The sequence below is a fragment of the Nicotiana tabacum genome, chromosome 11, assembly GCF_000715075.1.
Source record: "Nicotiana tabacum cultivar K326 chromosome 11, ASM71507v2, whole genome shotgun sequence".
NCBI lineage: Eukaryota > Viridiplantae > Streptophyta > Magnoliopsida > Solanales > Solanaceae > Nicotiana > Nicotiana tabacum.
In genome coordinates this window covers 152,736,852-152,763,390 of record NC_134090.1, presented here as the reverse complement: position 1 = coordinate 152,763,390, position 26,539 = coordinate 152,736,852, and the positions used below count along the sequence as shown (strand labels likewise).

At 36.6% G+C, this 26,539-nt stretch overlaps 1 protein-coding gene and 1 long non-coding RNA gene across 2 annotated transcripts; one reads left to right on the top strand and one right to left on the bottom strand.

Annotated features, from left to right (window-relative positions):
• The first annotated feature begins 2,262 nt into the window (after positions 1-2,262).
• On the top strand, positions 2,263-15,232 carry LOC142166401 (uncharacterized). The gene is made up of 2 exons (XR_012696813.1): positions 2,263-2,864; positions 7,795-15,232. It is a non-coding gene; the product is annotated as an uncharacterized LOC142166401 (long non-coding RNA).
• A 521-nt stretch (positions 15,233-15,753) lies between these two features.
• On the bottom strand, positions 15,754-16,468 carry LOC142166071 (uncharacterized). The gene is made up of 2 exons (XM_075224485.1): positions 16,282-16,468; positions 15,754-16,220 (listed from the first exon to the last, which is right to left on the bottom strand). The coding sequence occupies exons 1-2, from the start codon at positions 16,466-16,468 to the stop codon at positions 15,754-15,756; spliced, it is 654 nt and encodes a 217-aa protein (XP_075080586.1).
• Between the last annotated feature and the right edge of the window lie 10,071 nt (positions 16,469-26,539).

Below are 26,539 nucleotides of genomic sequence, written 5' to 3'. Positions count from 1 at the left end.
TGAGGCAAATGGGTACAGATTGTGCATGTCTGCAAGTGTTTATCACAATTGGATGGAGAGAAATTTGGGGGTATTTGACTGTTTGGGTATTCCTATGCTATTTTAGTTGTGTTATTTTATATGTGTTGAAAAAAAAAATTAGATAGAAATAATCCCTCTTATTTTTTTATGGCCATGGTTCTTTTCCAAGGGATGACTTTTGAACCAGGTAATAGTTTTTTGTTTCGTAGGTAGAAATTTATAGAGTTTTGGACTTTTCCGACGATGGATTTCCTAGACAGTTTTTGTTAATTTGTTGAATCTACACTCAATAATTCTAGTTTCATAACATGCAATTTAATCTAGAGAAGAAGAATCTGGAGAAATCTAGAAGAAGAAATGAAGAGAAGACAAAGCCATTTTTTCTTAGTAGAAGAGCAAGAAGATACAACTGATTTCTGGAGAGCACTATTCTATTTAACAAAACCACGTGCCCTTCATACTCTCTAACAATATGATCCTCAAGTTTTTTTGTTTACACTTAGGTCCTTCAATTAGTTTCTTAACTAACTAACAACCAACTCTATCTAATGTTCTTGATAATCCCCTCAAACTGGAGAATGGAAAGCATCGAACATTCCCAATTTGGACATTAACATTTGATGCTGAGCTACTCCAAGTCCCTTGGTCATCATATCTGCTACCTGTTCTTTTGTAGAGATGTAATGAGTGGATATCAATCCATTTTTTATCTTTTCTCTCACAAAATGACAATCTATTTCTATATGTTTTGTCCGCTCATGATAGATTGGATTTGCAGCTATTTGTAAAGCCGTTTTACTATCACAAAAAACCTTCACTGGCATCTGTAAAGACACATCAAATTCCTTCAGCAATCCAACTAGCCACACCAACTGTGCATTAACTGCTGCCATGCTTCTATACTCTGCTTCTGCAGAACTTCTACTAAATGTCTGTTGTTTCTTGGACTTCCAGGAAATCAATGATTCACTAAGCTTAATAACATTGCTGATCTTTTGGTGTTTGGGTAGGCTGCCCATTCTGAATCACAATAGGCTGTAATCTCTTCCAATGATCCCTTCTTCAATAATATTCCTTTTCCTGGTGACACTTTTAAATATTTCACCACTCTCACAGCTGCCTCTAAGTGTGGTTGCTTTGGATGTTGCATAAATTGACTTAAGACCTGTACTGCAAAGCAGATATCAGGCCTTGTTATAGTCAAATAGATCAACTTCCCAATCAACTTCTGATAGCCTCCAATATCTGTCAACTCCTCATCTCCTTTGAGTCCTACATGCTTATCATAGTCAATGGTAATAAGCTTTTGATTTTGCTCAAGAGGTGAACTTGCAAGCTTTGCACCACTGAGTCCTAATTCTGATATAAGCTCCAGTGTATACTTTCTTTGATTCAATAGTATGCCTTTGTGTAATCTCATGATTTCATTCCCAAAAAATACCTTAGTTCTCCCAAGTCTTTGAGTTTGAAGGACTTATGTAGGGTCCTTTTAACTTCATCTATCATATTATTGGTGCTCCCAGTAATCATCAAGTCATCAACATATATCAAAATGATCACCAAGTCTGTTCCTGACTTCTTTGCGAACAAGGAATGATCACTTGCACTTTGCATATATCGTGCCTCAATAAGAGCATTAGTTAGCTTTATATTCCACTGCCTTGATGCCTGCTTGAGTCCATAAAGAGACTTAAGTTAACTTGCAAACCTGAGACTCCCCCTGCCTATGGAATCCTTGTGGCGAAGTCATGTAGACCTCTTCATAAAGATCACCCTGCAGAAATGTATTGTTTACATCCATTTGAAATAATTTCCAAACTTTAGAGGCTGCAAGGCTAATCACAGTTGTAGACATGTAATTTTTTACCTTCCCCGAAATTTTACACATTGTAGCGTTTAAATATTTCGTTTAGGTCTAATATCGCTATTTTAACAAGTTTTGACTCTTTTACTTTATTTTATCACGAAAATAAAAATTACAAAAATATTTTCTTTTATTTAGCTAATTGATAATTTATCTAGTTACTTTTAGTTTATCTACCTTTCATAAAATTAAAAAAAAATAATACAAAAATAGTATTGATATTTTATTTTTCCAAAAAAAAAAAGAAAGATAAGAAGAAAAATTTTGAACTAATTTAGTTTTACTTTTATGTGAGAAGACCATTATTTTGAGCTTTATTTGACCCAAAAAAGACCCAAATTCGGTCAAGACCAATTCCCTCAAGCCCATATCCATTCCACATTTGACTTAACCTAATTTCCTAAGGCTAAGGACGAACCCCGATTCCCAAAAAGAAAAAATGGCGTCCTTCACCCTTCAGCAAAACCCCATCTCTTTCACTTTGAAAAAGAAAGAAGACAAAAAGGGCAGACCCTCATTCCCCATAAAAATCGGCCTCACCCATTCTTGGAATAGAGGCAAGCGACACCCATCATCCTCTGACCCAATTTCCCAAAGAAGAAACAAAATACTCTCAAAAAATTAATTCTCCAACTTCAGAGACAAAGAGACCACACACAGAACATAAAAGGGATTCTTTGCACAAAAATTAGGGGTGGAAAACAAAAAGAAACGAAAGAGTTTTCAACCCATATCACTTCACATATATCACCTTAAACCCATTTGAGATTCCATTAAAATCAGCTTTAAAAAAAGACCCAAACAGTCATCAATTTCTCCATTTTTTTCAGCCGACGAAGCTCCGTTTCAGCCCTGTAATGTCACAAAAGATAGATCAGGATAGTCGAATTTCTGTTTGAGAGATCCATCTAAAGTTCCGGCGAGGTTCCCGTTAACGTGCTGCTGGTCTTATTTCCAGACTTTTGTGGCTTTCTAAAAGGTCCGTTTCTTATCGCTACTCTTCGGGATCCAGTCTATCCTATGCTTTGTTATTGTTATTTTATTTTAGCCTCTTTACTTAAGGTTGATCCATGACTAATTTATTACTTCACTTTGTCTTTCTTTGATGAATACTTTAATCTAGCTGGGTGTTTCTTTTAGTTTTCTTTTATAAAGATAAATCAATAAGCCTGGTGTTGGTATGCTTTGGTAATCAAAACCTTCCTATTGTGTATAGCCCTTAGCCACTAAGCGTGCCTTGAACCTGTCAACTTCACCATTGGCCTTGTATTTGATTTTGTACACCCACTTTGAGCCAATTGCTTTCTTCCCTAGTGGAAACTCTACAATCTCCCAAGTTTTGTTAGCTTCAAATGCTTGAATTTCTTCTTGCATAGCTTGAATCCATCTCTCATCTGTGGAGGCTTCATAGAAAGTCTTTGGTTCTGTGAGAGTAGAGAAACTGGAGAGGTAGTCTTGATAGTGTTCTGGAGAGTGTGTGTAGTTGACATAATTAGAGATTGGATAGACAATGTGTCCTGATGCCTTCAATCCAGTAATATAATCTTTGAGCCAAATTGCTGGCTTTGTGCCTCTGGTGGATTTTCTAAGGATTGGAGCTTCTGCATTGATAGCAGGTTCAATTGACTGAAATTGTTGAGTTGCTACTTGTTGTTCCTGCAAATCTGCTTCAGCTTTCTGCATAATGGCTAGAGGTTCAACTACAATATCTTCAGATGCATTTGGAATGTCTGCATTAACTCCTGTTGGCTCATCCAAATCTGCAGCTGATAAATCTGTTGTTGTATTGCTTGGTTGAGGGAGAAGAGCAGGGATTGCCTCTTCCTCCATGTTTTCATTGCTTAAGTCTTCCTAAGTGTTAACAGAAACACCATCACCATATGTTCTCGGTGCAATAGTGTTCATGTTTGCTGGTGCAAGAATGAACAAATCCTCTTGACAAATTTCTTCACCTTGAAAGGGAAAAATATCTTCTCTAAAGGTTACATCCCTTCTGACAAAGAAAATGTTAAATTCGAGATCAAATAGTTTGTATCCTTTTTGTGTCTCTGAATACCCTATCATTACTTCCCTTCTTGCTCTAGGATCAAACTTTTTTCCTCTAGGAAGGGTACTGGTATAACATAAGCAACCAAATACTCTCAAATGATCTATACTTGGTTGTTCATAATACAACAATTCACGTGGAGGTTTTTTTAAGACCTGTGTGGGTATCTTGTTGATGAGGTATACTGCCATTCTAACACATTCTCCAGAATCTGATTGGCATATTATTTTGAATCTTGGGTGCTCTAGCCACATCAAGGATATGCCTGTATTTCCTTTCCACCACTTCATTCTGTTTTGGAGTGTATGGACAACTGCTTTGATGAACAATCCCAAGTGCATTAAACAACTCACTACACTGACTGTTGAAAAACTCTGTGCCATTGTCTGTTCTCAAAGTCTTAACCATCACACCAAACTGATTTTTAACCAAAGAAAGAAAGTCTTTCAGCACAACAAAAACTTCAAAAGAAAGTCTTTCAAGACAACAAAAACTTCACATTTTGATTTCAGCAAACAAGTCCGTGTATATCTACTGTAGTCATTAACTAAAGTGACGAAATATTATTTTCTATCATAGGTTCCTACCTTGTAAGGACCCCATACATCAACATGCACTAATTGAAACACACAGTTTGAACTACTATTACTTATGGGAAAGTTCAGTCTACTTTATTTAGCTAAAGGGCAAATTTGACAGTCCTTTTGCATCTCTAGCTTTACTTTATTCTTCAAATCTGGCAAATGTTGCATAGCATGTGTAGAGGCATGTCCTAGCCTTTGATGTCACGTTGTGGTTGTTACTCCTTTTTTTGTGAAATGAACTAGCAACAACTACGTCTCCTCTACTAAGTATGCAAAGTCCACTATCTTCTTTACCAATCCCCAGCACCCTGCCACTGTATAGTCCCTCAAACACATAAAAATCAGGGAAAAAACATGCAGAGCAGCATAGGTCCTTAGTCAGGTTGGATACTTATCACACCTCCTTTTTCTCGAGAAGGATTAGGGAGTTTTTCCAATTAAAGTGACATTAATCGAAATAAGATTATTTATTTAATTTCAGAGTCGCCAGTTGGGATAATTTATGGTATCCCAAGTCACCGGCTTATTTTAAATTCCAAATCGAGGAAATTTGACTTTGTTCTAAAGTCTGTGAAACCAAAATATCGGGTAAGGAATTCTGTTAATATGGGAGAAGGTATTAGGCATTCCCAGATTCCGTGGTTTTAGCACGGTCACTTTAATCATACCTGGCTTAATTAACTTTATTCAATTACGTATTTTAAACCTACGTGCATTTTACCTTTTACCACTTTTAATTATTTATGGTATTTGTTTGAACAAGTCGCGATGTCGCGCACTTGTTTGTTTTGTACACATTGCGAATTGCGTACGGAAACTTACACATGATCTACAATATGTTTAATTTATTATTATTTGAATTTGAGATCGAGTAGCGTGAAACGCACACTCGAATTTGGGTTATATATCATGACTATGCTACGGGAACCGTATCCATAGTCACGATGATTTAAAATTAATCGTGCCTAAAGTAAGCTACGATGTTCATGATTATTTCTTTCTAAGTTTGAGATTATTGTAAGACCTTGAGTTATGGAGATTAATTGTGGTAAATAAAGAACTGATCATTACGAACAATCATAGAGTTGGCAGATTTGATTCAATCAATTGCTTGCACTTGTTTTCATACACTGATTCATTTCTACGTGAGAACCCACATGTTCGTGCATTAGTTTTCAACCAAAAGGGGCAATGAAATGGAAACAAAAGAGTACCAAACTAATTCAGAATCAAGATTACATCCAGGCTATTCTATAATTACTTATGAAAATACGACTAATTTATGCCTCTAACTTTAACTCTTATTCATACTTTCCTTCTATGCGTGTGATGCTCAACAGAGATTAGACCCAAATCAGACAAACTGTTCATACTTTATAAAGTAAGGCTCAGTACATAATCGTGTTTTCTATTAAGGTTCCTGAACATTTATTTGATGCTAAAACTAAATCAAAGCCAATATAGCCAACAATACCAAATAGATGCATCAGAGAACAAACACGATTCTATATTAGCATAATAATATCCTATTACTAAAAATGTAAAAAAAAACATAAATACTCAAAGGAGAAAAACAAATTCATAAAGAGGGAATAATCATGTAAGATTAATACCGATTTCCTCTCTTTTTTTACTCTGTCTTTGTTATTCCTATAATCCTAATTAGTAAATTCAGACAACTTAAGCCCGTAATTCTTTTCAAACCAACCAGTTGCTGTTAGGCAAAATTCCTTTATCCTTTTAGACGTGAACAAAAGGAGGAAAAAATTAGAGTTATACGAAGGTATTATTTCATTTCTTGTACTTATAAGGTCCCATATCACTTCAATTTCGCTGAATTAAAATAAATATCAATGAACAAACAGAAAACATCAAAGAACAATTCCACCATATATACACAAATAAATTTCAGCAAATTTATAGCACATGGATGTCCGAACAACCATTACATTTCGAGATTGATATAAATACCTCTACACAGCAGTAGAGATAAACTTCAATAATCAAATAAAGGCGAAGGGAAAGCTGGAGCTCAGCGAAAGTAGAAGTAGCAAAACATAACTTCAGCTTCTAAAATCAAAATCAAAACTCGAACACCTAGAAATTGGAGAGATAAAGCAGCGAAAATCAGCAGAGCCTTCGAAACTCCCTGTTCCCCCCAATTTTCTTCTAATTTTGAAACCTCTTTTGTCGTTTTCAGCTTTCAAAATCTTTCAGAACTTCCAATTTTTCTTGGTTTTTCGCTTGTTGCTAACTGCTTTTGTGTGTGTGTATTTTTTTTTGTGTGTGTGGTCGTTTATACAGAGAGAGAGAGAGTGAAGGGAAAGAGAGAGGGGGTGCGCCGTTTTCATTTTTTCCAAGAGGGGGAGGGGTTCTATTTTTGGGAAAGGGTCCTCTTCTTTAGGTCTTAGGGTTTTCTTTTATTTAAAGGGGAGGGGGACCGGTTGGGCCTGGCAGGCGTGGCTTGGACGGGTTTCGAGGGAGTTGGGCCATGAAAATTGGCCCATGTCCGAATTTAGACCCAAAAATAGCTTTTCCCCTTTTTTTCTTTGTCTTCTTTTCGTTTTGATTTTAAATTCTTGAACAAATAAATTAAAATCTAACTTAAATCTCATTAGCAAATTCTATTTATCTAATAACAAATGCATGAAATATTTTGTTTGATTTTTTATGAATTAATTCTAACAAGTAAAGAGTAGTTAATTCCTAAAAATGTAAATTAAACCTACGATGACATGAAACGAAAATGTGATAATTTTTTATGATTTTTCTTATGATTTTAAAATATTAAACATGCATGAAATGCAACTAAATAAAGAAAAACTCCTAAAATCCATTAAAATTATTTTTGGTCTATTTTTAGGAGTTATTTCCATGCAGGGCAAAATTAGATGATCACAGTTGCCCCTCTTTGCTCGGAAACATGAAGAGTTTTCGAGCAAAGAAAAGTGAGTAATTACGAGCAATTTTTGTCCGTTTGACACCCCATGGGAAGCATTTTTTGAAAAAGTCTTACCGAACCTTGCTTCGGAGGTTGCCTACATATCCTGGCTATAAAGAAATCAGGTCAGTATAGTTCTGGAAGTTTTGGTTGCTGGAACTACCGGATAGCTGTGATTTCACTGGTGTTGCTGCTGTTTCTGCTTGCTGAGCTCCTTATTACACCAAAATCAAAATGAAAAACTAAACTAGTTAAACCTACCAGCTACGAGTTACAAGATTCCTGTCTATAAATCTTTTGAAGCTTGATGTTGAGTCTTGGCTGGTTTTTCATGCAGACTCTGATCTGAATCTTGATGCTTGTTAGCTGCAAGTGCTGGTTCATTCTACTTTAGCTTTTCGAATCAAGGCGGGGCATGCAAAGCTTGTGACTTCAATCATATCTTGAGCAGTCCACATCTTTTCTCCACTTCTGCACTTTGAGGTCACTTCTTTTTCTTTTCTTCTTTTCTTTTATTCCGGATTGAGACTTCTTCTTTCGGTCGTCTCTTATCTTGCGCCTCGAGGTTTAACCTGCTCAAGCATCAAAACAAACGAACAAAATTTTTCTGTCCCAGTTTTCACTAGGAAAAATTTCGTGAGTTATTTGTAACCAAAACTCTATACTACCTCATTATTGAAAGCAACAAAAATCAGGATTGTGTATCCTTGAAAAAAGAGATTAGGGAGTGGAGACCCTATATCTAAAATGAAATCAATTAGGGAAAATCATAAACTAAGGAATGGTGACCATATGTTGGCATTATGTTATACTGACATCAGGTTATGCTGGCATCAACTAGGGAGTGGAGAGCCTATGTTGGCATCAGGTTATGCTGGCATCAACTAGGGAGTGGGGACTCTATGTTAGCATCAGATTATGCTAGCATCAACTAGGAGGTGGGAACCCTATATTAGGATCAACTAGGGAATGAAGACCCTATATTGGCATCAGGTTATGCTGGCATCAACTAAGGAGTGGGGACCCTGTGTTGGCATCAACTAGGGACTGGTGACCCTATGTTGGCATCAGGTTATGTTGGCATCAACTAGGGAGTGAGGACCTTATGTTGGCATCAACTAGGAAATGGAGACCCTATGTTGGCATCAGGTTATGCTGTCATCAACTAGGGAGTGAGGACCCTATGTTGGAAAAGGAGACTAGAGAGTGGAGACCCTATGTCTAAAACAAACCAAGAAGGATTTTTTTTTTGTTGAGAAAATCATTCTTTTAAACAAAATGCCACAGCGCTTATTTTCTGAGGGCATGAACAAACGATTTTTTTTTTCAAACAAGACTTCTTCTCTCTTTATTTATAAAAATTATCCTAGGAAAAAATTCATTAGACTAGGTTTTCTCATCTTAGGAGAAAAATTCATTAAACTAAGACGTTTATCTTAGGAGAAAGATTCATCAGACTAGGTTTTTTTTTAACTTAGGAGAAAGATTCATCAGACTAGGTTGTTTATCTTAGGAGAAAGATTCATCAGACTAAGATTTTTATCCTAGGAGAAAGTTCATAAGACCAGGTTATTTATCTTAGGATAAAGATTTAAATTCATCAGACTAAGATTTCTATCCTAGGAGAAAGATTCATCAAACTAGGTTTTCTTATCTTAAGAGAAAAATTCATCAGACTAAGACTTCGATCCTAGGAGAAAATTCATTAGACTAGACTTTTTTTGTTATCTTAGAAGAAAGATGTTGATACCCTATTTTTCCCTATAATATTTTTTCAAATACATATACAACTTCAAAACTATGCATTAGCATCAATTGACATTTTTTCATAATTTCTACATTTTTAGGGATTTTTAATTAATTTTATGCGGATATTTTATAATTACAAATCGCATCGCAAAGGACTTTATAAATATTTCATGGTTTAATTTTGCTGTTTATATTCATTAAGCTCAAATTATTTCATAAGTAGCCATATCTACATTTTTTGTTATAATTGCAATAACTTTGCAATTATTGCTCATGCATGCATTATTTTACCAGAAAATAACTTGTTGCATTTTTAAAATATTGAGTAATTATTGTAAAGCATTTCTATGCATGAAAATTATTTTTATAAAATATTTTTTACCAATTATTTGGGTATTTAATAAATAGCCCTTTTTATTTCAGACTTAACCCTTTTAATACCAGCCCAAAACCCCCTTAATATTAAACCAAAAACCATCCCAAAACCCTTTAGGCCCAATCTGTATTCACCCGACCCAATACCCTGGCCAATCCTGGTCGTTGATCAAAATGATCAACGGTCCAGATTTTCCCTACCATAATTAAACCCTAACGACTCCCCCCCTCCCCAAACCTCTCATTCTCTCCTCTCACCCGCCGTCACTCACCTCTCCTTCTCTCAAATGCTCTCTAATCTTAACCCTAACTCACCCTCGCCGTCACTCATCCATTGCCATCCATGGTGGTTTCTCACCACCTCGGGCCTCTAATGGCCTCTCCTATGCTGGGTACTTCCGTCTCTAAGGTCCTCAAGGGACCAGGGTTAGTCCGCTTACGCCTTTGGTTCTTTCTCGCCTGTTTTAGGTCATTCTGGTTCGATTTCGAGTAAGAATTTCTTATTTTTCATCTTGAACCTGTGGAGTTCTAAACCTATGTCTTCATCTCTGTATTATTTCTTAAAACCCTAATTTCATCTTTTGAACTTCTCAAATATGTACATATCTGAGATAGATTGAACTTATTTCACTTGTTTTTTATGAAAATCTTCTGGTTTTACGAGTGGGTTTCCATTTTCTTAAACTAGGGTTTCCTGAAAATCCTTTTCTCCAAAACGTTTTCTGACTTTGGATGTTTGATCCGCTATTCTTATGTGCTTTTGACCGATTATGTTGAGTTTGCCTCGACCCTAACTAGTTTATGCTAAAACCCCATTTTTTGACATTTTTGCTTTGACTCTGAGTTTGACCATATTACTTGTGCACTTTTTTCATTCTATGCTTTGATTCTTGTGATTTTCCTTTAGCTTAATTCGATATCTTGACAAGAGGGGTTGTTCTGATGGTAAGCAACCTCCACTTCCAACTAAGAGGTTGTGAGTTCGAGTCTCCCCAAGAGCAAGGTGGGAAATTTTTGGAGGGAAGGATATCGGGGGTCTATTTGGAAACAACCTCTCTACCCCAAGGTAGGGGTAAGATCTGCGTACACACTACCCTCTCCAGACCCCATTAAGTGGGATTATACTGGGTTGTTGTTGTTGTTGCTGTTAATTCGATATCTTATGATTTTTACCCTAGTATGTCTTTATTAGGGTTTATGATTCGATTCTCGACTGATTTTGTGTGTTTATACTTGGCCTACTTGTTTATTCATGGAAATCTATATTATTCTCCCTTAAATTGGTGTTATTTGTTTGAATTTTGATTCATTTATTTGCTCTATTAAAACCTATGTGTTGGTTTTGATTATCTCCCTATTTTTACACCTTCTAATTATTTTCTTACCTTATTAGAATCAACTATGATACTCACAGATTCCTCAAAATGGTTTTCTTAATTAAACCCATGTTATTTACCCTTAATTGCCCATTATGTGCTTAAGTTTTACTCGATTCTTCTTTCCTTAAATACTTTCCTGCCCTTTACCGTTGGTTGATTACCCCTTAATTAGGGGAAACCTTACTGATTTTATGCATTGTTGAGTCTGTAAATTTCCTTAATTGCTGAACAATTAATCTGTTACCTTATTCGATTTAATTCTTAACCAATATATATGCTCTCCTCTATTTTCACTTCTGGACACGAACATTAGTTCACCACTACACTTACACTCTAAAAAGCTCTATGTTCTTCTTTTCTACTTGCGATATTCATTAGTCTTGCCTGCTGTAAGCCAAGGTTAGATATTGCACAACATCTGCTTTACATCTTGTGTTCTCTTTCCCTAATTGGTATGTCTCTGATTTAATTTTAGAATCTAAACCCTATGTGTTTCATTACTACCTTAGTTCATCAGTTATGAGTTCCATTCTTGTTCCTGTTTAGTGTCTTGCTTAGCATGCCTAACGCTGTCATGTTCAATATGTGATTAGCATGTGTAAATTATACTTGCCTGTTTACTGTTTATCTAGCATGTCTAAATCTTATTTTGTTTAGTGTGTGATTAGAATGTCTACATTATAAGTGCTTGTGTGGTGTTTGCCTAGTTTGCTCATTTAAGTCCTTGCCTACTCTGCTTTACTAATGGGATCATGCTAAGTCATCTAGTCTCTCAAGGCAATTCTAGTTGTGTGTTTGGTCATGTCCAAGGTTTATGTGTTCTCAACATGTCTTTGTTGTAATCTCTGCTCCATGTCTCAATCACCTACCCTTTCTAACTTATTAATTCTACAAGCTCTTGAGAATTCTGTGCATCTGGTTGCTTATGTGCTCCACTATACAGTAAGGTGTATACTATGTGTCCCCAACCCCTCTCTCCCTGTGTGGAGTTTGTTTGCCAAGTGTTTCTGAATCTGGTTGTTCTATGATTTGTGTTCTGATTTCAAAGTGTTTTCATACTTTTCTCAAGTTGTTTTACCACCAAAACTAGTTCTGATTTTCAGAAAATCTTTCACTCCTAAGAGTCCTCTTTATACTGTTTACCAAAACATTTTCAAAATTATGTCAAGCACTCTCACTTACTCTTAGGTTATTAAGTCATGCCCCTCTGGTATGCGTACTGCTTAGAGATCCTTGAGATCTCTCTGAACTTTGGCATATCAGGGCTGGCTCTTCCACACTACACATAATCAGGCTTTATTTGAGAAAGTCTGGGTGTGATCACTGCCTAGGATCCTTGAGGTCCTTAGGGAACTCTGACACACCTGGACACAAATGTGGCAATGAAATCTTGGGCATTTGAGACTACTGAAGACCTGGTACTTCAGGTTTGCCTTGGGCCTGCATCAGGCTCCCTATAGCTTAATTTCTATTGCATTTATGTAATTTAGTTAATTTTGGTCTATAATAATTATTTGTAAGCAGATATTAGGGTAACTAGTGAAACGGAAGGGTAGCTGTATGGTACTATGGGGTAATGCTGGGTAGAAATCATGTTTTTAGGCTTTACATTACGCAAATCTTCACTAGAAATCATGTTCTAGGACTGGTGTGTCTATTTGCATTTAAACCATGTTAAACCTGCACGCTAGACATCCTGTTCTTAGGGTATTCACGCTTATTACTTCAACATACTACATGTCATATATCTCTATTCGAGCTTTGATTTTGCATAAGTATTTTCACTTAGAGATCCTGCTATTAGGTTAATAATCCTGCCTTAAAAAATTTAGTCATCTCCTGTATGCATTAGATACCATGTTTTCTAAGAACTCTATTTGCATTTGTTTGAACCATGTCTATTTCGATCAAATCAATAGCTGTCTACAAAAAGGGTTTAAAAATAGTCCAAACGCATAGATATCACGTCCTATTGTCAGCATGTCTAAAATTAGTCTTTGTCACTTAGATCAGCATGCCTATATGATTAACTCACTTCAAGCTGTTTAATTAATTCTCAGATCATGACTGCACATAGACACATGCCTAGGCAAGCCTTAGGCCATTAAATAACTGTGAAATCTAGTTCTGTTTATGTGTGAAATTATCCAGGCTTAACAGGCTATAAAACCAGTAGGCAAACTAGTTAGTATTCTGCCACTTCCCTTAAAACAAACGTTGCATATCATGTATCTGTAACATTCATCTAGATACCATATTCCTAGGCTTTCTGAACTTCTTCAAAATCAACTGTTTGGGACGTGCTGTCTATTTGCCTAATACATGTGGAGGTAAACATGAGCCTTTTAACTGTTTTTTCTCTATTTGCTTGTCCTACATGTTATTTGTTTGTCGCCTAGATTTTTGCCTTTTAAATACCTTAAGTTTGTCTAGAACTGCCTAGATTTAGAGGTCCTAAGCTCCTCCAGGACCACAAGGAAGGGACGGGTAGCAGCACGCTTAGAGGTCGTTAATCAAACTCACTTATATAACCATTAAGGGGAGGATAATGGGTAGTAAAAGGATATGATGACCTGCACGCTAATGTCACGTGTAACCCCTCAAGTTGAGGAGGATTACCGGGTATTGCACAGATTGATCCTGTAGGTTAATCAACTTAGGACTTCCCTTTCCCAATTTCTATATGTGTTTAAATTATCTAAACTTCCCTTTTCTTTACATATACGTGTGTAAGCTGTCCAAACCTCTTTTACCCCCATTATCTAAACTTCCTTGATCATATATGCATTTAGATGGGGGGAAATTACCTTATTTGCAAATACGTGCTTACTTGTTAATTGACTAATTCACATAGTTTAAGTTCGGTCGGGACCCACCATTGTGGACCGCGAGGAATGCCTAACAACTTCCCCTCAAGGTTATTTCGAGCCCTTACCCTAATCTCTGGTAATGCAAACTAGTTATATGACTTAATCGCTTTAGGTGCCCTAACACACCTTAAACTGTTAGGTGGCGACTATTCAAATACCCAATTCCCAAAAGGAAACGAATTGTTCCCCATGAATGTCGAAACCCGGACTTCGCGAAGGAAAAAGGGGGCACGACAAAAGATTCATCAGACTAAGATTTCTATCCTAGGAGAAAAATTCATCAGACTAGGTTTTCTTATCTTAGGAGAAAAATTCATTAGACTAAGACTTTGATCCTAGGAGAAAGTTCATCAGATTAGGAATTTTTTTTGTTTTGTTATTTTAGGAGAAAGATTCATCAGACTAAGATTTTCTTATCTTAGAAGAAAGATTCATAAGACTAAAATTGTTTATCCTAGGAGAAAGATTCATCAATCTAGGTTTTCTTATCTGAGGAGAAAGATTCATCAGACTAAGATGTTTATCCTAGGAGAAAGATTCACCGGACTAGGTTTTTTTTGTTATCTTAGGAGAAAGATTCATCAGACTAAGGTGTTTATCCTAGGAGAAAGATTCATCAGACTAGATTTTTTTTTGTTATCTTAGGAAAAGATTCATCAGACTAAGATTTCTATCCTAGGAGAAAAATTCATCAGACTGGGTTTTCTTATCTTAGGAGAAATATTTATTAGACTAAGACGTTTATCCTAGGAGAAAGATTCATCAGACTAGGTTTTTTTTTGTTATCTTAGGAGAAGGCTTCATCAGATTAAGATGTTTATCCTAGGAGAAACATTCATCAGACTAGATTTTCTTATCTTAGGAAAAAAATTCATCAGACTAAGACTTCGATCATAGGATAAAGATTCATCAGACTACATTTTTTTATCTTAGAAGAATGATTCATCAGACTAAGATTTTTATTGGAAGGAAAATCCATCAGACTAGGATTTATTACCCTAAGAGGAAAAAAATATGAAGAGCGATGACAGGATTTTATGCACACTAGCAAGACTAATAAAGGCAAAGATATGAGAAACTTCTCTTTGTCGACTCTTCTCTTCTCTTCATTTCTTCTTTTTTTTTCTCGTTTTTTTTTTTGAACAACTTTTCTTGCACTGCTTTATTCTTGTTTCAAACAAAGAAAATTTTGTCAGTTCTAACAGTGGTCGGTTTGTGGCTTTGAGTCCTGGGCAGCTTGGCTTTTGCTCAATCAGCTTGAGTTAGTTTCAAGAGACTTTTGCTCTGCATCAACCCTGATTGTTTCTAACCCAGTACTATTTGTATTTGTGGTGCTCACAATACTGAGAGTAAATTGAACTTAAAGTTTGGAACATATAAAACATTCTTAATTTTCTGATTCTCTAGGATTGTAGCATCTCCAGCATGTGTGATTTCAGATCTATCTCGTGTAGATGTTTGTACTCCAAAACTACTTTGTCCTTTTACAGGTCTAATGGTATCCAATACATTCTTGCAAAATGCTATGTGATGCGATGCTCCTGAGTCTAGTATCCAATCATAAACACATATGTTGGATACACTAGACATCAATGACATAATACCTTCCACGTTTGAAGATCAAGTTAACTCTGATGGTCCTGCATTTCTTTTTTCTAGTGAAGTTCTCTCCAACAGGTTTACCAACTGTTTGTACTGTTTTGTTGTGAGATAGTTTCCTTGTGGCTGATTACTGGTTTCAATACTTACATATATGTTAGAATTATTAGCAAAAGGTTTATATGTACCTAGTTGCCCCTTCTTCTTGCTTTTAAAATCTGGAGGATAGCCTATTATTTTGTAACAATTCTCCTTCAAGTGGCCTTTATAACCATAATGCTCGTAGATCAACCTTGGTTTCTTGATTTTGAACATTTGACCCCTTCATGCTAGCATTGTTAAAGGTTCCTTGTTTGATTCCAGAACACCTAGTGTTCTTTGACTCTCATCCTCTATAGCTACTACATAAGCCTGATTAACTGATAGAACTGGTCTTCTCTGCAGTATATTGCTTCTTACTTGACTGTAGCTCTCATTGAGTCCCATAAGGAACTGCAACAATCTTTGCCTCACTAGATGTTCCACATAGGGCCTCGATTCTTCACAGTCACAAGAAGGTAATGGTGTTAAAATGTCCAATTCATCCCATAAATCCTTCATTTTTGAGAAATATGAGGTAACCGACTCAGTTCCTTGCTTTAGACTTGCAATCTCAGCCCAAAGTTGATAGATTCGAGTCAAATTATCCTTATCAAATCTCTCTTTAAACTCATCCCATACCTTCTTCGCACTAGAAGAATACATGATGCTAGGCACCAATTCACCAGCTACAGTGTTGCTCAACCACGAAACTACAACAACATTATATCGTTCTCACTGTGTCTATAATTCTCCTTTATGCGATCCTTTTACACATGTACCGTCCACAAACCCTAGATTGTTCTTCACTAACAGTGCAACCCTCATTAGCTCTACTCCATATGGCATAGTTTTCTAGCCCTGTGAGCTTTAACGAGATCAATGTTGTTCCAGGTGCATCTGAATCTCGAAGGAACAGTGGGTGATTGCGAGGTAATTGTGCAATTTCATCTATCGCCATGACTGAACTCAAGGTTATACAATTACAGTACTCCGATCTGCGCAATTACAGCAATCAAGGCTCTTATACCATGTTAATTTGTTGAATCTACACTCAATGATTCTAGTTTCATAATATGCAATTGAATCTAGAGAAGAATCTGGAGAAATCTAGAAGAAGAAATCAAGAGAGGAAAAAGCCATTTTTGCTTAGCAGAAGAGGAAGAAGATACAACTGATTTCCGTAGAGCATTGTTCTATTTAACAGAAACACGTGCCCTTCATACTCTTTAACAATATGACCCTCAAGTTCTTTTATTTACACTTAGGTCCCTCAATTAGTTTCTTAACTAACTAACAATCAACTCTATCTAATGTTCTTGATAGTTTTCTTGAGGGTTTAAAGTCCAAAGAAAAACAAAAAAAAATCATTTTTTCTTTTTGAACTAATAATGGAATGGGAAGAACTTGAGTATTATGTAGTTTGACATGTTTTATATCGGGGCTTAGAGGCGGAGCATTTGCAATAAGTACTTTCTTCATGATCTTTGTAATTATATGCCTTGGAAACATATGTGACTTTCTTTTGACATCGAGGCTCATCTTTTGACTCTTTTGATTAATTCTCATGTGCTCCAATTAGATGATAATTGTTCTAGTTGCTTTAACTTAAGAGTCAGGTTTGAACCATCCTGAGTGAGTCATGTGCATTGTGTGAGGTGAGATTTTGGTGTACTTTGTGCCATCCTTGCTAGTCTAGAACTTGCCCCATGTGTGAGTCGAAGCGAAATGATTAAGTCTTGTAAGTTTGGGAAGTGATATAGACTTTCTTTGATTGACCATTTAGCCTATTTGCCTATAACTAGTGCTAATATTATCCGTAGTCAACTCTTTTGAGCCTGTAGATCTTTTTTTGGCAACCACATTACAAGTCGAATTCCCTTTGTTTTAAGTCAATCTTGTTGAACCTTTACTTCCGAAAGCACTTAAGTAGCCAGAAGAGTAAAGAAAGAGATTGAGTAGCTTTTGAGTGGAACCATAGAAAGGCCTAAAAGGTGCCCTTGTGTATAAACAAAAAAAAAACAATAGCAAAATATACCAAATTAAGGAGAGTGAAAAAAAATAACACCTCGTATATCTTTGTCCGGGCTAGTAAGTATATATATGTTGAGTGGTTAATGAAGAAGGGCTTAAGTGTATATGGTTTCATGGCAAGACATTGAATTGGTCATGACAAGAAAGTGCTTAGAAGTGAAGTGTAGTGTATTAAAGTGCTTAGGAGGGTTAGTCACTATTTTCTCAAATATATCCTACCCGTCCCTTAGCCTACATTACAACCTATAAAGTCCTACTTGATCCTAGACTGTGCAAGCTTAAATTAATAGAGACTTACACTACGGGCAAGCCTATGGAACGAATGTGGGTGGCATAAGAGTTTCTTTGTGAGAGTGAGCAAATTCTTTCTATATTTGAGTCCTTAAACTATACTTGAACTTATATTGAGTGTGTGGACTACTTTCTCGCTGTGGTTTGCTGGTGAGGGCACATGATTTGCAAGGTATTGGTAGAGACCTTGATTTTTGAGTTGGCACAAGGAGCGAGTCATAGTGTGGAATGTATTACAGTCAAGTTTTGAGGGGAGGATGTTAGAAAGAGTCACATGAATATTTTAAATGATCTTGACATGAGTTTAAAACTTGAGGAAAGGTATGAAGAGTGTATATGTTGGGTTCTAAGAGTTGATACAAACCATTGTCATTGGTATGATGTTTGAGTATGTCTTGAAAGGTAATTCTTGCCTATGCACTTAATTTTAGGTTGCTCGAGGACGAGCAAGAGTTTAAGTGTGGGGAGGTGATAAAGAGTGAAAAGTGCATGTTTTGAGTGTGTTTGTGTATTAATTCTTGTGTGAGTTCTGAAAGTTCACACCGTTTTTAAAGTAACAATATGCTCATTATGTGTTTCTTATATGTAAGAACAAACTTGCGTGGAAAATGATCAAATGGGAGAAAAATTTGGTGAAAAAAGAGCTGAAGAGAAAAGTCCCGGACAGCGAAGCGAGGTTCATTTCGCCAGACCGGAACTGGAGGAGAAGAAACCAGAAAAAATCCCGGATAACAAAGCGAGGTCCACTTCGCTAAACCGGGACCGGAGCAGAGAAAAAACCAGCTTCTCCAATCCGAAATCGGAGAAGGATAATCCGCCTCATACAAACCCTAGTCACTATAAAAACATCCTAAAACATGATTTTGAAGGGAGAGACACTACTTTGGAAGGAGAAAAGACTTTAGAGAGTCAAGAACACGCTAGGAGCAAAGGAGAAGGATTCAACTTCACGTTTTTCCCTCTTTCTTCCTCTATTTGTATGATTGGTTATGAATTCTAGTATTGTAATTTTACATACTATTATGAATAGCAAATTTGTTATCTAGGGTTTTGATGGAACGTTTTGAAAGATGAATTTTGTTATGTTTTTATATAATTGAGTCGTTGGACTTCGCTACTTGTTCAACTACGTGTTTGTTGCTGTTGATTGAATGGCCATCAGCTGACTGTGCCTATTTAGCGTGTATTGATTGAAAAATGGTATATATATATTTAGGTAGTTATTGAACAACATCACTCTTAACGTATGTGAGGGATCAATACAGAGGGTCTAAAGGTGATATTAGGAATAACGAAGCCTTGGTGTGATCTAAGTGCGCGGTGTACTTGTGCCAGCTAGCATAATTCGAAAGAATACTTCTAGTAAATTGTGGTAGTTGCTCGGAAGAGAATTACGACACCCAAAGTACTCGCGATCGGTAAAGAATCTTTAGGCAAAATTATAAAAGACGCAGCGGGAAGGATTCCGACAATTGGGAAAATCATAACTCTAGACCTCCTTAATCTTGTCTCCAATCATTATACTTGTTAATTGGTTGTTTTACTGCTCTTTATATTTGTTAGTTAATTAGTTAGAAATAAAATCTCAATCTTTATAATTTAGAAAATTGTTTAAACTTATCTTCTCAGTGATAGCGAACAGTTGTAGCTAAACCTTAGTTCTCTGTGGGATTTGAATCCGGACTTTTAGATCGTATTATATTTGTGTGATGACCCGAAAGGTCATCACTTGTTTTAGAAAGAAATTTTGTGTCCCGAGGCCTTAGAAGCCTCCTTTTTCCTCACATCGATTTGCGCACGGTTTGGGCATATATCCGGAACGCTTTTATATGAAAATGTGATGAAAATATTCATTTGGCCTTTAAAATTGAATTTAAGTTGACTTCGGTCAACATATTGGGTAAACGGACCCGTACTTGTGATTTGACGGTTCTGGAGGGTCTCTAGGAAAATATGGGACTTGGGCGTATGCCCGAAATCGAATTCCGAGGTCCCAAGCCCGAGAAATGAATTTTTGAAAGAAATTATTTTATTGAAAATATAAGAGTATTTGGAAATTTGATTATATTTGAAATTCATCGTATCGAGCCCGTTTTTTGGTTCTGGAGCCTGGTACAGGTTCAAGATGACATTTAAGATGCGTCTGTGAAATTTGGTGAAAAATGGAGATTATTTGACGTGATTTGGACCTACGGTTGAAGAGTTATGAACTTTAAGTGTTCTTGATGAAAATGATGAGTTTTGCAGTTTAATCCATAACTTTCCATGTTATTTTGATGATTTGATCGCACGAGCAAGTCCGTATGATGTTTTTGGATATGCGTGCATGGTTGGTTTGGGGCACCGAGGGCTCGTGTGAGTTTTGGTTAGGCCACAGAGTGGATTTAGACTTAGAACATAGCTGTTGCAGGTCTCTGAACCAGCCTGTGCGGCCCGCGGTGATTTCTTGCGACCGCGGAGGAGACTTTGCGGCCGCACTCGATTTCTTGTGGTCTGCGGTGGAGCTCTGTGGCCGCAGTCACTTTTGTGCGGTCCGCGGAGAGGGTCTAAGAGGGGTATATTTAAACGGACTTTTCAGTTATTTTTCACTTTTCAAAAACCCTAAAACGTAAGAGGCGATTTTCCAAACACTCTTTCTTCTCCAAAACACTAGTAAGTAATTTCTAACTTATTTTTTTTTGCTCCTTAACTTCTTTTAACAAGATTTCATCCTAGAATCTAGGATTTTCATAGGGAATTGGGGATTTTGGGTAAAACCTAAGAATGTTGAAATTTGGGGGATTTAGACCTCGAATTGAGGTTGGATTCCAAAACCAATTATATATCCGGGCTCGGGGGTGAATGGGTAATCGGGTTTTGGTCCGAATTTCGAGTTTGGACCAAGCAGGCCCGGGGTCAATTTTTGACTTTTTGGGGAAAATTTTATAAAACCTATTTTCATGCATTGGAGTTGATTCATTTAGCATTTATTGATATCATTAAGTAAATTGTGGCTAGATACAAGCGAGTTGGTGGTTGAAACAAGAGGTAAAGCGGTAGTTGAGGCTTGAATTCTATTCGTGGCATCGAGGTAAGTGTTTGGTCTAACCTTAGCTTGAGGATTAAGAGTTGAGTCCTATTTGCTATGTGTTATTTGATGAGTATGACATATAGGCATGGTGACGAGTATATATAAATTGGTGTCAAGCATGCCCGTGAGTCTTAAATTGAAATCGTTGTGTTCTTAATACGTACTACAAATGCCTAAGTTGTTGATTCTCTGTGTTGGGCAAGAATTATGATTATTCTCGTGGAAATTGCTTATGGTTGAGTATTGGTTCTAGTTGAGGTCTCTTTTGTGAAGATAAATGTTGGAACAAGTTTGGTTATAGCTAATTCCCTTGACGGGACGTATTTACTTCTTACTGTCGATTCCCTTGCGGGATATTATTGTTCCCTTGTCGAGATTCTTTTGTGATTGGCATTGAAATATTATATGGATCGGGTTGCACGCCGCAACAATATTATATGGATCGGGTTGCGCGCTGCAACAATAAAGGATAAAAGTGGGTATCGATTTGTTACTGTTTCCTTATTCTTTCTGCTGCGAACTTTGAATTGTTCTTCATGCTTTTCTCCTGAGTTACTGTCGGTAAATGATATTCTCCCATAGCATGTCCCCTTCCCATCTTTAACTGCTAGCTGTCCTTTATTATTACTTGCCATATATATGCTTTAACTGCACAGGTTTAGTTGGTAGTCTTGTCCTAGCCTCGTCACTACTTCGCTGAGGTTAGGATCGACACTTACCAGCACATGGGGTCGGTTGTGCCGATACTATACTCTGCACTGTGTGCAGATCTCGATACTGGAGCATACGGATCATAGAGAGAGGTTGCTACCTTCAGTCCATCAGGAGACCTGAGGTAGTCCTGAAGGCGTCCCCTTCTATCTTTATATTCCATTTTCATTTGCTTCGGAGACAAACTGTATCTTTCTTTCCAGACAACTATTTGTAGTATTCGTAGATGGTCTGTGATATTGTGACACCAGTTCTAGGTAGAGATGTACTTTGTATTTTTTCGTACTTGTATTTGGCTAGGTTATCATATTTCATCTTCCGCATGTCTTTAATTACTATTAATATTCCACTGTTGATCGCATGTTGTTTTAAACTATTTAAAAGGCTAAGTAAGAGGGTTAGTGAATCTATAATACTCGGCTTGTGTAGCTTTCACGAGTAGGTGCCATCACGACTCCCGAGGGTGAGAAATCCGGGTCATGACAATTTGCTCGTCAATGGTGGTAGCCTTGTGATTTTTCTGGATAGTTTCACCGGTTCCATTTTCTTGTTGGTGGAACAGGGTTGCTTTTTGGATGATAAAACATGAAGAAAAGAAGAAGAGAAGAAGGGAGATGAAGAGGGGGGCCGGTACGTGAAGGTTAATACTGCTGGAGGAATTTTTAGAGAAGAGGAAAAGTTGAGTGGAGACTAGGATGACTTGGCAGTTGACATGAAAAAAATAGAGTGAGTCGGCTGCCACATCGGGCATCCATTAAGGTTAGGGGCAATCTCATCAAGTTTTTTAACGGTAGGGTGGGTTTTGGACGTAAAGTGAAAAGAAGGACAAACGTGTACTATTTTTTTTGAAGGGAAATGTGCAAATATCAATAATAATAATAATAATAATAATAATAATAACAATAGCAAGCTAGGGTAAAAGACCCGTAGCATTGTCTTTAGTACATACTAGAGAAATGCCTTCTAAGGCACATTCATTGCCTAACGCAGTTAGGTTAATACACACATTCATAAAACACGATCTAACATACATATGGCCATCCTGGTCCTTGCAATAGGCATCCATTGCAAAGATAGGAGGTGATACAAAATAACAAGTTTTATTATAATTATGAGACATTAGAGCTTCTTTTGCCAACTGATGTGCTACCATGTTCCCCTCGCGAAAGCTATGCTTCATTGTGATCTCCCCTTGATTGGTAGCCTTCTCCATTAACCACCTGCATTCATGAATTAAATCATTATAAGTAGGATAATCATCATGAAGGAAGCGTAAGACCTCTGTGGCATCTGTTTCAACTTCAACTGGGAATATGTTTTCATTGATAATTCTTTGAAGTGCATGTCGTAGTGCTTGGAGTTCTTCCTGGATAGGTGATGTTGTGTGATACTTCTCGTAGTAGCCCAACATCCATTCGCCTTTGCTGTTGCAAATTATTCCACCGATACCTCCATGTAAGCATCTATTGTTGAAGGCTCCATCAATATTGAGCTTGTACCAATTCCTTGGAGGAGCCTGCCACTTTACTTTAAGCTTGAGTTTTATATTATTAGTAGTAGGCTTGGATGTTAGCAAGTGGTATTCCAATTCTTGTTTAATAGCCTTGGTTGTGTTGATATGATTGCTTGTATTGTTCACGTTATTTTCATTTCTGTTTTTCCAAATAACCCATAATACAAATGGAAAAATTTCTTACCATGTCAAGAAATTATTGGTTTTTTTAGGATTCCTAGTACGTAAAAAATCTACCCAGTGTTCATTGTTTATTTGATTGGTTAAGGCCACCCCCATGGTTTGCCAAAGGGACTGAGCCATCGTGCATTCCTAGAAGATGTGTATTGTGGATTCATTTATGTTCTTGCATATGGGATAGTCAGTGTCGATATTAATACCAATGTTTCCAAGGTATTCTCTAGTAAGGAGACATGAGTGATAGCATTTCCATAGGAAGAACTGGATTTTCCTTGGATATTTTGTACCCCATATGCAATTGAATTTTATATTTGAGGGTAGTTGTTTATCAATTAGTTTGTAACAAGAAGTGGTTGTAAATACCCCACTAGGGTTCATACTCCAGATGAGGTTCTTGATATGAGTAGGGTCGGAGGTTATAACTAAGGAATAGAGAGTAGTAATAATACTTTGAGGAAACTCAAAAGAAATTTTTATTAGGTCCCATACGTCATTATTACGGATGTCTTTAATTTTTAAACAATTTTCATTATAGGTTAGGGGGCCAATTATATTATCTCTAAGGTTGTTGAAATTTGGGATCCAATTAGTGTCCCAAATATTCATGCTCGAGTGTTGGTCTACTGGCCACCTTATTCCTTGTTTAAATATGGTCTAGCCCTTTAATAGGCTTTTCCAAGTACTAGAGCAACTCTCAGTTCTATTAATATACTCATACAAGCTAATGAGAACATGAGCCTAGAGGGATGTCAGGTTATTAAGAATACACCATGCTAGGCTTGCCAGAAGGGTTAAATTTTTAGATTTTGCTTATTTAATCCCTAGGCCCCCCTCATCCTTTGGGTTTGTTACTATATTCCAACCAATTAGGTGAATTTTTTTCTTTTCTCTAGTAGTTCCCCTTAGAAAATCTCTCTGGATCTTGTCAATTTCCTTCAGGGTTTTACTGGGAAGTAGAGATAATTACAATAGGTGATTTGGGATTGTGTTGAGAGTAGAAGTTATTAAAGTGCACCTTCCCGCCATGCTCATCCACTTAGCATTCCAGTTATTTAACCTTGCCCGCATTTTATTAATTACGGTTTGATAGTCTTTATGCCTAGGGTGGTGTTGTAGCATGGGAAAACCTAGGTAAGTACCAAATGATTTGCTAACTTTTATGTCAAAGGTGTTTGTGGTCATTGTGATATTTTTCTTAGTGCAAGACTTTGACACTAATAATTTAGATTTATCTTTGTTGATATTTAGCCCGGAAAGGCAACAGAAACTTTCCATGCTTTTCTACATATTTGTGATAGTGTTATTGTTTGCACGACCCATTAAGGTTAGATCATCTGCAAAGAACAAATGGGATAGTGGTGGACATCTTTTGTTTAGCCTAATGGGTTCCCAATTATGAATATCAACTTGATGTTCAATATTTTTTGATAACATGTCCATGCATAAGATGAAAAGATAAGGGGACATTGGGTCACCTTGTCTAATTCCCCTAGAGGGATAGAATTTCTCCGTTTTATTGCCATTTACTAAAATGGAGATTATACTAGTTGATATACAATTAAGGATTAGGGAAGATATATTTGGAGGAAAGTTGAAAAATTTAAGAGTTCTGTAAACATATGACCACTCTAATTTGTCAAAAGCCTTTTCTAGGTCAACTTGAGTATGCAATTTTCCTTTTCTTTCTGAGTGTTAAACTGTTTTAATACTTCTTGAATAATAATAGCATTGTCACAAGCTCACCTATTTTTAATAAAGCTACCTTGTTGGTTGTTAATAAGATGTTTTAGGAAGTACTTGATGCGGTTAACAATGACTTTAGTGGCCACCTTGTACAAAGTGCTGCATAGGCTGATTGGCCTAAAAAAATTTAATTGATTTGCATTAAGGAATTTAGGGATCAAGCATAAGTATGTTTTGTTAATTTCAGGAGGCATAACCCTTGTGTCAAAGATTTTTTGGCATAGATTTATAACCTTACTGCCTAGAATTGGCCAGAATTTCTTGAAGAAAAAGGGGTGTAGACCATCCGGTCCAGGTGCCTTGTGTGGTTTGAAGGAGAAAATAGCTTTTCTAATCTCATGATTTTTAGTTTACTATCAAGGATGGATAGGTCAACTTTTTTGTAGGTAGTGTTATCTGATTTTATGGATTTTTAGTTAGTATTATCATGAGACATAGTAAAGATACTCTGGAAGTGATTGAAACATATGTAATTAGGGCAGATTGATTTTCTATCCAATTTCCGGATTTATCTTTAAAAAAGACAATATTATTCCTCCGTCTACGGTTAGTGGCTTGGATATGGAAGAATTTTGTATTTGCATCCCCTTCGTTTAACCAATTGACCCTAGAACGTAATTTTCAGTAGTCCTCTTCTAACTTAAGGATTGTGTCATATTCTTCAATAAGATTTACTTCTAGGTCTCTAAGGTATTGACTAGTTTGGTAACTAGGAGAGTTTTGTATACTATTAATACGTTTTAAAGTTTTCTTTTTCCTGGCAAAAATATTCCCAAAGGTAATTTGTTTCCATTCCAATACCTTTTTATGGAATGACTCCATCCCTTCAATTATATTCCTGTTCACCCAACTATCAGACACAACTCTAGGGAAATCAAGATGAGAGCACCAGAAGGTTTCAAGTCGAAATGGCCTACCATGGTTATTATTAATTTTATTATCAAGATTAACCAAAATAGGTTATGGTCCGAGTGTAATTTAGGAAGGTGTGTTACAGTAACATTTGTGAACTCTTGTAACCACTCGAAATTGGAGTATACCCTATCTAGTCTCTCCATTATTATGCCCCTTTTTTTTTCTACGATGGTTGAACTATGTGTATTTACACCCCTTAAACCCAAGGTCTACTAAATTACAATAGTTGAGACAATTTATTAGGGACTTAGTCCTTTTTTGGTTGATAAACCTGCCCCTAAATTTATCCTCCGAGTCTATCACTTCATTAAAATCCCCACGATTAACCATGGTCCATTATACCTATCAAATGTGTCTTTAAGATTATCACATAACAACTTCCTAGTAGCTATACCATTACTAGCATAAACAGTAGAAAATAACCAAGTAAGGTTTTTATGTTTTACCTCTATCATTGCATGAATTGCTTGGCCATTCTTAGTAAAGTTGCTAACCGTCACCACATCATGGTTCCATAGGATTCCCAAACCTCCAACTTGTCCAAACAGCAGGAACCTCAACCATCTCAGTGAAGT

Bases quoted from the DNA above. Each gene is read 5' to 3' on its own strand.
- LOC142166071 (XM_075224485.1), bottom strand. From the start codon at position 16,468: ATGGCGATAGATGAAATTGCACAATTACCTCGCAATCACCCACTGTTC. The intron at 16,221-16,281 runs GTAAAAGGATCG...ATGTTGTTGTAG, and splicing joins GGTTTGTGGACGGTACATGT to TTTCGTGGTTGAGCAACACT.